Consider the following 12,177-nt stretch of genomic DNA (forward strand, 5'->3'; position numbering starts at 1 on the left):
AAAAATGTGTAGTAACACAACAAACTATTAAAATATGACTTATTTTGGTCACAGACATGCCAGTCATGAACGTTATTAATAGAGCAAATTTTGAGCAACAAGATAAAAGTTAATAAAAAGCACTCAGAAAATAACAATTAACATTACCATAGAAACTAATCAGACAAATCAAATATTGTTAGTTTAAACACAATACATGACACCAGATACCCCTATATTCCATACATTATGGCATAGAATTGTGAGTTAGTTTATTATATCTAGTGTAATGTACCTATTAATGTTTTCCACTAAGGGGAGGAGTACAGTTTGAATATGTGAAATTGACATTATCATTCTTGGCATATTAAATTCCCCGCCCAAGAGACATGACAACGTGTACACAACTTGAGGGTGTGACTTAAACTGACGGGGTTGAAGAAATCACTGACAGAAAATATGCAGTATATGCATGTAAATGCTGTGTATTTACCCTATTTCTGCACTTGCCCACCTGATGGAAAACAGTGATATGAGTGCATAACTCAATAAACTGGAATGGGTTTCATCTAAATTTTGAATAAATGTGAACCAACAACTTTTCCCCCCCAAATTAAGGTATCTTTTTATTTTCTTTGCGTCCAATGTTAGTTTTCAGCAATAGTACAAAGGTATAACACAATTTAAGAGATCTTTTTATTTTCTTTGCGTCCAATGTTAGTTTTCAGCAATAGTACAATAGTATAACACAATTTAAGAGATCTTTTTATTTTCTTTGCGTCCAATGTTAGTTTTCAGCAATAGTGCAATAGTATAACACAATTTAAGAGATCTTTACAATGCACTGCAAGATTATTATGTGAAATGTTAGGTAAGTCTAAAACATGTAATAAAAGTCCAAAGTGCAATGATCTTCAGCGACTGCAAATAATGGCGGCTGTTCCAGCTTTCATTTAATTGAAGTTCCAATATTGTGCAAGACACAGAACCATCAAAATTGGTCTAGACTTTGTTAATATATAAACAAATTTAAGAAAGAATGACAATTATGGAAACTAAACTAATTTTAACAAGGACAGACATGATAACTCTTATACCATGCTACATCATTATCATTATGGGCAAGTTATAAACTTGTAAAGTGGTATTCAAATCACTGCAACATTAAACTGGATCAAAGAAAGCTTAGAAAGAACTCCCATGTGCTGAGAGTATTGGAGACACATTAAATATAATTCGAAATTACTTAGCTGAAAACTAATTATGCAAATCAGAAAATTAATATGACCAGATTTGAGTGTAAAACTAATGAGGTCTGCGCAATGTAACAGAAAATCTATGTCTCCAAGTTTAATTGAAATGTGATTAGAACCAAAAAATTATGAATTATTATGCTTATTAGGGAATTAATATGAACAGATTTTTACCCCAAACTAATTAGGTTTGTACATTGTCCTAGAGCATCTTTGTACTAAGTTTCATTGAAATGGAATAATTAGCATCGTGAAAACTCCAAAATTTCGACCCCTCTGAAAAATCGACCGCCTATTTATTTGCCGGGTTTCGGTGTTTTATTTACCTCCAAATTTTCGACTCCACTAAAAATTGCCGACTCATTCTTATTCAAAAATTGCGACCAGTTTTAGTTTTCCCCCAAACGAAAAAAAAAACGATGTGAGCGTTCAAACGGGACCTTCCTCGAAGGCATGAATCCGGGTTTCTGATTGACTGAGAGATTTTTATTTTATTGGTAACGAAAATATATTCTAAATAAACGAAGTTTCAAATAAAAACGAACACAAAAATCTCGGCATGCTGCGTTTCTGAATTGTTGATTATTACTGTACTCAGTAGTGATTATAATAATGTACACAAAATAAATTTGTTGAATGGTTATGAAATACAAATAAAAGTCAACTTAGTTTCATCGTAAGCGAATGATTCCGGTCTCGTATAAACGTTTGATGCTGTAGGATATCCGCCATGTTCTCTTAGGTCAAATAGGTCAAATCGCTAATTAACCAATCAAAAAGCTGGATGATGCCAACGTGTTCAAATTACCATAACTTATTTAAATATGTTAATGTTATTGAACGCAATGCGGAAGAGATTGATGTTGTAGTACGATATTTTGGCTTGGATTTTGATGCGAAAACGGCATGATTTTTTTTAAATAAAAAAATTAGTTGTTTTTAAAAAATAAACTGATCATCTGAAGAATAATTTAACATTGTTCACAGTGATAACAGCTCATTCTCGAAAGGAAGCTTACCCGCTCACGCTAGTCACGATAAAAATCATACACGTGTACTCTTGAATAGACAGACGTCAATGACTACGCATCTTGAATTTTCAAGGTGAATGTTCCGGCGAAGCACTCCGCTATCACCTTGAAGTATTTCATTAGGAATATGTGTATGTGACAATGCCCTCACAGTTTAGAATCAATTTACCAACAGCCAATCATATTGCTTCTTTCTTCAACGCGCTTGGCCAAGCTATCAAATTCATCACGAGATGCCCCACGCGCTCCACTCTGCCATGTATTTCTATGGGCTCTGTGCGAGCTGCTGTGAAGTACCGGTCGAAAAGCCGGTGAAAACGACTAAATTTGAGAAAACAGCACGACCTTAACTTTGAAGAAATCCTAAACAATCAAATTTAAATATGTTGCATATGTAGGGTAATCTTGTTACACTGTTCAGAGGTGTCAACGACCATCCCAAAACACCGTTTTCTTAGAATTTATCGGACTTTGTTTTCACCATGATGATTGCCAGGCGGTGAAAATGTCTGACTCGAGAATAAATTTCGCTGCGCACAGTGGAAGCTGTGTTGGCTTGGATGTCAAGGCAATACAGCGACGATATCCATACATCATGCAACTCACTGATATTCAGACTAAAGCTATTCAAACTATACTTAGTGCCGTGTCTGATGTGCTCGTTTTTAGTCGCACTGGAAATAGTAAATCCTTATGTTATTATGCTTTACCGGCCTTGCGACTGTCGAGCGTGGTAATAGTGTTGTCACCACTGTTGGGTACTATAGAAGAGTAGGTGTTATACCTCAAAGTTCATGATGTCACTGCAACATATATCGGCAGAAATGAAGCCGAAGACATCAGGAATGCAAAGCTCCAGCCGTTTCTGGCAGTCATTGTAACAAAGCTTTCTATTGGTCGGTAAACTTTCTATCGCGCAACCACGTGACATACACGGTTATGAATAGAATTACCGCACGGTGTTGTAGAGGGAGGAATATCCGAACGAAACAACACCGTGCAGGCGGACGATGATGACTACGGTAAAACTTACTCTATTTTAGCCGGCAGGATTGATTGAAATGTTCGAAAAATGATGCCAAAATACACCTTAAAAGTCCCATTTTATTTTCTTAAATCCCATTTTATTTTTTAATCCAAGGGCGAATTTACGGCAGAATTTGGTCCCTCAAATAAGGGACACGTGAGCTTTGATTCTAACCGGATACATTGCACTGGGTCGGGGAGATAGTTTGCTAAACTTCCATGTATCTTTTGTCCAATGGGTACCTGTACTTCGAACATTCGCAAGTTTTCCTAGGTAGTGCGAGACAGCTTTGTCTTTTGACCTATTAGTTTTGTGCTGACCTCTTCTCCGCGTCTTGATGTTTTGTTTTGCTTGTCATAATACTCACTGATTGATGACTTTGTTTAGATTTTGAGTTACAACTCGGCCACGACCTTTGCTTTTACCGTGAAACATGAGGAAGTTTACGTCAATTGACGGACATTGCATTTTTTAAAAACTAATGAAGCACAATATCTATCATCCCCATTTTTTCATTTGCTGATTTCTATCCTGAAAAATTCGACCGCACGAAAATGCACCTTAATTTTGACTCTAAAAACACGTCACATTTCTAACACCAATTATTTAAAACCGGTCGAAATTTTGGAGTTTTTACGGTACTTTAGATATCAGTGTGAAAGCTTAAAATTGGTTAATTATGCAAATTAGGTAATTAATATGTACAGATTTTAACCCACAATTATTCAGGTCTGTCTATTGTCCTACAGCATCCATGTACATTCATTGATATGTGATGTATAGTACCTGAGATATCAGTGTGAAAGTTGGTTAATTATGCAAATTAGGTGATTAATATGCACAAATATTTACCGGAAACTAATTGGGTCTGCATAATTCTAGATTCATTGAAATGTGATGATTAGTACTTTAGATATCAGTAGAAAAGCTGAAAAATAATTATGCAAATTAGGTAATTAATATGCACAATTATTTACCCTAAAACAAATCAGGTCTCTGCATAGTCCTAAAGGATCTATGTACCAAGTTTCATTGAAATGCGATGATTAGTACTTGAGATACCCATGGAAAAGCTGAAAATTAACTAATTATGCAAATTAGGTGATTAATATGCACAAATATTTATCAAAAACAATCAATCTCTGCATAGTCCTTGAGTATGTAAGTACCAAGTTTCATTGAAATGTAATGCTAACTACTTATATCAAATGCTGAAAATTAATTAATTATGCAAATTAGGTAATTAATATGTACTGATATTACCATAAAAACTATCAGGTCTGTGCAGTGTCGTATGACATCTATGTACCAAGTTTCATTGAAATGTGATGATTAGTACTTGAGATATCAGTGGAAAAACCGAAAATTGATTAATCATTATGTAAATTAGGTAATTAGTATCCACGGATTATTACCAAAAACTAATCAAAACCTAGCATTAGTTCAGAGCATCTATGTACCAAGTTTCATCAAAATCCAATGAGTGGTTGTTTAGATATCAGTGGAACAGTCATGGAACCACTAAAAAATAGCTAATTATCATGCAAATTAGGTAATTAACGAGCATGGATTTTTACCAAAACCTAATCAAATCTGCGCATTGGCCCAGAGCATCTATGCACCAAGTTTCATCAAAAACCGATGTATGGTTCTTGAGATAGCAGTGGAACAGTCGGACACACATACACACACACACACATACACACATACACACATACACACATACACACACACATACAGACACACTAACTGCAAAGACTCCCATTTTGTGCTTCGCACATGGGAGTCAAAAATACTAAGACAGAAAAGAGACAGCAATATGACCAAGGTCAAACCTAGAAAGTGAATAGAGGCAGTGAAAGAAAAACTAAATAGAGCAGATTTACGAATAATCTGTCATTTTACAGTGAAGCCATACTGACTTTACACCAATTTATAGAGTATCATATTTTGATCGATACTCTATTGATTGGTATTAGTTAAGTTTGACTTAAGGGAGTAAAATAAGCACCTGGCATCCGTCTAGCACTATTGGTGGCAGCTTGGCTTTGTTGAGCCACTTCAGAACTGTGTGCATGTGTAGGGGGGTTGCTAATTCTTCTCAGCTGAGTACCATCTAATGTAAAATAGAAAATAACAGCACAGTGAAGGGATATTGTCACTATCCTCTTCAAACTTCAGTCATTGTAAATTTGCCAATTTTCACAAAATAATTTTTTTCCCAATATTTTGCCAAAATTGTGAGCCTGATTTGTAGCCAATAAGAAATTTCTTAAATTTGATTCAATATTAACAAAGAAATTATTTAAATAAATGTGAAAATTTGCAAAATCTAGGCAAAATTAACGTGAAGAGGATACAGACTAGAGTTCAAAGGTCAGGAGTTTGCATGCATGAATGGCAATGATTAGGAAGTATGATCCTCAATAATTCCATAAAATCATAACCTGAAATCAAAATTTTCATAACAGAAATAAAACGGTTCAAATATAAGCAAGATACAAGTAAAAAGGAAATCCATGGATAACTCTTAAAATGGTGGCTATTCTGTCTGTGTTATTTAATATGCAAACAATAGAACTGAGAATGCTAATTACACTTCACATACTATGACTGCTTACCTTTTCCAAGTTTTTGTAAAATAGTTGCTTGGCAAGATATACATTTTTTCATTCTATTTGCACATTCTACAGAAATAAAGAGATAAAACATAATGCACTGCTTTTTTTTTTCATAAATTAGATATGAATGCAAATACATACAGTGAATATGAAAATAATACCAAAGCCTTCTCATATTTGTTAGTTTGTTTATTTACTTATTACTAGAATCAACACACAAAACCTGATCTATAATTTAAACTTCTGAGTCAACACAGTCTGATTGGAGTAGAATACATGTACGACACAGCCTGTCTGATTTGAAGAGAACACACTTACAACACAGCCTGTCTGATTTGAAGAGAACACACTTACGACACAGCCTGTCTGATTTGAAGAGAACACACTTACAACACAGCCTGTATGATTTGAAGAGAACACACAACACAGCCTGTCTGATTTGAAGAGAACACACTTACAACACAGCCTGTCTGATTTGAAGAGAACACACTTACAACACAGCCTGTCTGATTTGAGGAGAACACACATACAACACAGCCTGTCGGATTTGAGGAGAACACACTTACAACACAGCCTGTCGGATTTGAGGAGAACACACTTACAACACAGCCTGTCGGATTTGAGGAGAACACACTTACAACACAGCCTGTCTGATTTGAGGAGAACACACTTACAACACAGCCTGTCTGATTTGAGGAGAACACACTTACAACACAGCCTGTCTGATTTGAGGAGAACACACTTACAACACAGCCTGTCTGATTTGAGGAGAACACACTTACAACACAGCATGTCTGATTTGAGGAGAACACACTTACAACACAGCCTGTCGGATTTGAGAACACACTTACAACACAGCCTGTCAGATTTGAGGAGAACACACTTATAACACAGCCTGTCAGATTTAAGGAGAACACACTTACAACACAGCCTGTCTGATTTTAAGAGAACACACTTACAACACAGCCTGTCTGATTTGAGGAGAACACATTTACAACACAGCCTGTCTGATTTGAGGAGAACACACTTACAACACAGCATGTCTGATTTGAGGAGAACACACTTACAACACAGCCTGTCTGATTGGAGGAGAACACATTTACAACACAGCCTGTCTGATTGGAGGAAAACACATTTACAACACAGCCTGTCTGATTTGAGGAGAACACACTTACAACACAGCCTGTCGGATTTGAGGAGAACACACTTACAACACAGCCTGTCTGATTTTAAGAGAACACACTTACAACACAGCCTGTCTGATTTGAGGAGAACACACTTACAACACAGCCTGTCTGATTTGAGGAGAACACACTTACAACACAGCCTGTCTGATTTGAGGAGAACACACTTACAACACAGCCTGTCTGATTTGAGGAGAACACACTTACAACACAGCATGTCTGATTTGAGGAGAACACACTTACAACACAGCCTGTCGGATTTGAGGAGAACACACTTACAACACAGCCTGTCGGATTTGAGGAGAACACACTTACAACACAGCCTGTCTGATTTGAGGAGAACACACTTACAATACAGCCTGTCTGATTTGAGGAGAACACACTTACAACACAGCCTGTCTGATTTTAAGAGAACACACTTACAACACAGCCTGTCTGATTTGAGGAGAACACATTTACAACACAGCCTGTCTGATTTGAAGAGAACACACTTACAACACAGCCTGTCTGATTTGAGGAGAACACACTTACAACACAGCCTGTCTGATTTGAGGAGAACACACTTACAACACAGCCTGTCTGATTGGAGGAAAACACATTTACAACACAGCCTGTCTGATTTGAGGAGAACACACTTACAACACAGCCTGTCGGATTTGAGGAGAACACACTTACAACACAGCCTGTCTGATTTTAAGAGAACACACTTACAACACAGCCTGTCTGATTTGAGGAGAACACACTTACAACACAGCCTGTCTGATTTGAGGATAACACACTTACAACACAGCCTGTCTGATTGGAGGAGAACACACTTACAACACAGCCTGTCTGATTTGAGGAGAACACACTTACAACACAGCCTGTCTGATTTGAGGAGAACACACTTACAACACAGCCTGTCTGATTTGAGGAGAACACACTTACAACACAGCCTGTCTGATTTGAGGAGAACACACTTACAACACAGCATGTCTGATTTGAGGAGAACACACTTACAACACAGCCTGTCGGATTTGAGGAGAACACACTTACAACACAGCCTGTCTGATTTGAGGAGAACACACTTACAATACAGCCTGTCTGATTTGAGGAGAACACACTTACAATACAGCCTGTCTGATTTTAAGAGAACACACTTACAACACAGCCTGTCTGATTTTAAGAGAACACATTTACAACACAGCCTGTCTGATTTGAAGAGAACACACTTACAACACAGCCTGTCTGATTTGAGGAGAACACACTTACAACACAGCCTGTCTGATTTGAGGAGAACACACTTACAACACAGCCTGTCTGATTGGAGGAGAACACATTTACAACACAGCCTGTCAGATTTGAGGAGAACACACTTACAACACAGCCTGTCTGATTTGAGGAGAACACACTTACAACACAGCCTGTCTGATTTGAGGAGAACACACTTACAACACAGCCTGTCTGATTTGAGGAGAACACACTTACAACACAGCCTGTCAGATTTGAGGAGAACACACTTATAACACAGCCTGTCAGATTTAAGGAGAACACACTTACAACACAGCCTGTCTGATTTGAGGAGAACACACTTACAACACAGCCTGTCTGATTTTAAGAGAACACACTTACAACACAGCCTGTCTGATTTGAGGAGAACACATTTACAACACAGCCTGTCTGATTTGAGGAGAACACACTTACAACACAGCATGTCTGATTTGAGGAGAACACACTTACAACACAGCCTGTCTGATTGGAGGAGAACACATTTACAACACAGCCTGTCTGATTGGAGGAAAACACATTTACAACACAGCCTGTCTGATTTGAGGAGAACACACTTACAACACAGCCTGTCGGATTTGAGGAGAACACACTTACAACACAGCCTGTCTGATTTTAAGAGAACACACTTACAACACAGCCTGTCTGATTTGAGGAGAACACACTTACAACACAGCCTGTCTGATTTGAGGATAACACACTTACAACACAGCCTGTCTGATTGGAGGAGAACACACTTACAACACAGCCTGTCTGATTTGAGGAGAACACACTTACAACACAGCCTGTCTGATTTGAGGAGAACACACTTACAACACAGCCTGTCTGATTTGAGGAGAACACACTTACAACACAGCATGTCTGATTTGAGGAGAACACACTTACAACACAGCCTGTCGGATTTGAGGAGAACACACTTACAACACAGCCTGTCGGATTTGAGGAGAACACACTTACAACACAGCCTGTCTGATTTGAGGAGAACACACTTACAATACAGCCTGTCTGATTTGAGGAGAACACACTTACAACACAGCCTGTCTGATTTTAAGAGAACACACTTACAACACAGCCTGTCTGATTTGAGGAGAACACATTTACAACACAGCCTGTCTGATTTGAAGAGAACACACTTACAACACAGCCTGTCTGATTTGAGGAGAACACACTTACAACACAGCCTGTCTGATTTGAGGAGAACACACTTACAACACAGCCTGTCTGATTGGAGGAAAACACATTTACAACACAGCCTGTCTGATTTGAGAACACACTTACAACACAGCCTGTCGGATTTGAGGAGAACACACTTACAACACAGCCTGTCTGATTTTAAGAGAACACACTTACAACACAGCCTGTCTGATTTGAGGATAACACACTTACAACACAGCCTGTCTGATTGGAGGAGAACACACTTACAACACAGCCTGTCTGATTTGAGGAGAACACACTTACAACACAGCCTGTCTGATTTGAGGAGAACACACTTACAACACAGCCTGTCTGATTTGAGGAGAACACACTTACAACACAGCCTGTCTGATTTGAGGAGAACACACTTACAACACAGCATGTCTGATTTGAGGAGAACACATTTACAACACAGCCTGTCTGATTTGAGGAGAACACACTTACAACACAGCATGTCTGATTGGAGGAGAACACACTTACAACACAGCCTGTCTGATTGGAGGAGAACACATTTACAACACAGCCTGTCTGATTGGAGGAAAACACATTTACAACACAGCCTGTCTGATTTGAGGAGAACACACTTACAACACAGCCTGTCGGATTTGAGGAGAACACACTTACAACACAGCCTGTCTGATTTTAAGAGAACACACTTACAACACAGCCTGTCTGATTTGAGGATAACACACTTACAACACAGCCTGTCTGATTGGAGGAGAACACACTTACAACACAGCCTGTCTGATTTGAGGAGAACACACTTACAACACAGCCTGTCTGATTTGAGGAGAACACACTTACAACACAGCCTGTCTGATTTGAGGAGAACACACTTACAACACAGCATGTCTGATTTGAGGAGAACACACTTACAACACAGCCTGTCGGATTTGAGGAGAACACACTTACAACACAGCCTGTCGGATTTGAGGAGAACACACTTACAACACAGCCTGTCTGATTTGAGGAGAACACACTTACAATACAGCCTGTCTGATTTGAGGAGAACACACTTACAACACAGCCTGTCTGATTTTAAGAGAACACACTTACAACACAGCCTGTCTGATTTGAGGAGAACACATTTACAACACAGCCTGTCTGATTTGAAGAGAACACACTTACAACACAGCCTGTCTGATTTGAGGAGAACACACTTACAACACAGCCTGTCTGATTTGAGGAGAACACACTTACAACACAGCCTGTCTGATTGGAGGAAAACACATTTACAACACAGCCTGTCTGATTTGAGGAGAACACACTTACAACACAGCCTGTCGGATTTGAGGAGAACACACTTACAACACAGCCTGTCTGATTTTAAGAGAACACACTTACAACACAGCCTGTCTGATTTGAGGAGAACACACTTACAACACAGCCTGTCTGATTTGAGGATAACACACTTACAACACAGCCTGTCTGATTGGAGGAGAACACACTTACAACACAGCCTGTCTGATTTGAGGAGAACACACTTACAACACAGCCTGTCTGATTTGAGGAGAACACACTTACAACACAGCCTGTCTGATTTGAGGAGAACACACTTACAACACAGCCTGTCTGATTTGAGGAGAACACACTTACAACACAGCATGTCTGATTTGAGGAGAACACACTTACAACACAGCCTGTCGGATTTGAGGAGAACACACTTACAACACAGCCTGTCTGATTTGAGGAGAACACACTTACAATACAGCCTGTCTGATTTGAGGAGAACACACTTACAATACAGCCTGTCTGATTTTAAGAGAACACACTTACAACACAGCCTGTCTGATTTTAAGAGAACACATTTACAACACAGCCTGTCTGATTTGAAGAGAACACACTTACAACACAGCCTGTCTGATTTGAGGAGAACACACTTACAACACAGCCTGTCTGATTTGAGGAGAACACACTTACAACACAGCCTGTCTGATTGGAGGAGAACACATTTACAACACAGCCTGTCAGATTTGAGGAGAACACACTTACAACACAGCCTGTCTGATTTGAGGAGAACACACTTACAACACAGCCTGTCTGATTTGAGGAGAACACACTTACAACACAGCCTGTCAGATTTGAGGAGAACACACTTATAACACAGCCTGTCAGATTTAAGGAGAACACACTTACAACACAGCCAGTCTGATTTGAGGAGAACACACTTACAACACAGCCTGTCTGATTTGAGGAGAACACATTTACAACACAGCCTGTCTGATTTGAGGAGAACACACTTACAACACAGCATGTCTGATTTGAGGAGAACACACTTACAACACAGCCTGTCTGATTGGAGGAGAACACATTTACAACACAGCCTGTCTGATTGGAGGAAAACACATTTACAACACAGCCTGTCTGATTTGAGGAGAACACACTTACAACACAGCCTGTCGGATTTGAGGAGAACACACTTACAACACAGCCTGTCTGATTTTAAGAGAACACACTTACAACACAGCCTGTCTGATTTGAGGAGAACACACTTACAACACAGCCTGTCTGATTTGAGGATAACACACTTACAACACAGCCTGTCTGATTGGAGGAGAACACACTTACAACACAGCCTGTCTGATTTGAGGAGAACACACTTACAACACAGCCTGTCTGATT

At 38.9% G+C, this 12,177-nt stretch overlaps 1 protein-coding gene across 2 annotated transcripts in view; it reads right to left on the reverse strand.

The window, feature by feature from the left end:
- LOC100374277 (E3 ubiquitin-protein ligase MIB2-like) overlaps positions 1–12,177 on the reverse strand; it is a 112,840-nt gene that overhangs the window by 4,468 nt on the left and 96,195 nt on the right. The window contains exons 19-20 of one of the 2 annotated variants that reach the window (XM_085490760.1): positions 5,912–5,977; positions 5,302–5,406 (exon numbers count right to left, since the gene is read on the reverse strand). In XM_085490760.1, coding sequence (XP_085346886.1) covers positions 5,302–5,406; positions 5,912–5,977 — 171 coding nt within the window. The remainder of the gene's footprint in view (positions 1–5,301; positions 5,407–5,911; positions 5,978–12,177) is intronic. The other variant, XM_085490761.1, reaches the window with a different exon arrangement.

This window comes from Saccoglossus kowalevskii, chromosome 15 (assembly GCF_978046115.1).
Source record: "Saccoglossus kowalevskii chromosome 15, keSacKowa6.1, whole genome shotgun sequence".
In the NCBI taxonomy this organism is placed as follows: Eukaryota; Metazoa; Hemichordata; class Enteropneusta; family Harrimaniidae; genus Saccoglossus; species Saccoglossus kowalevskii.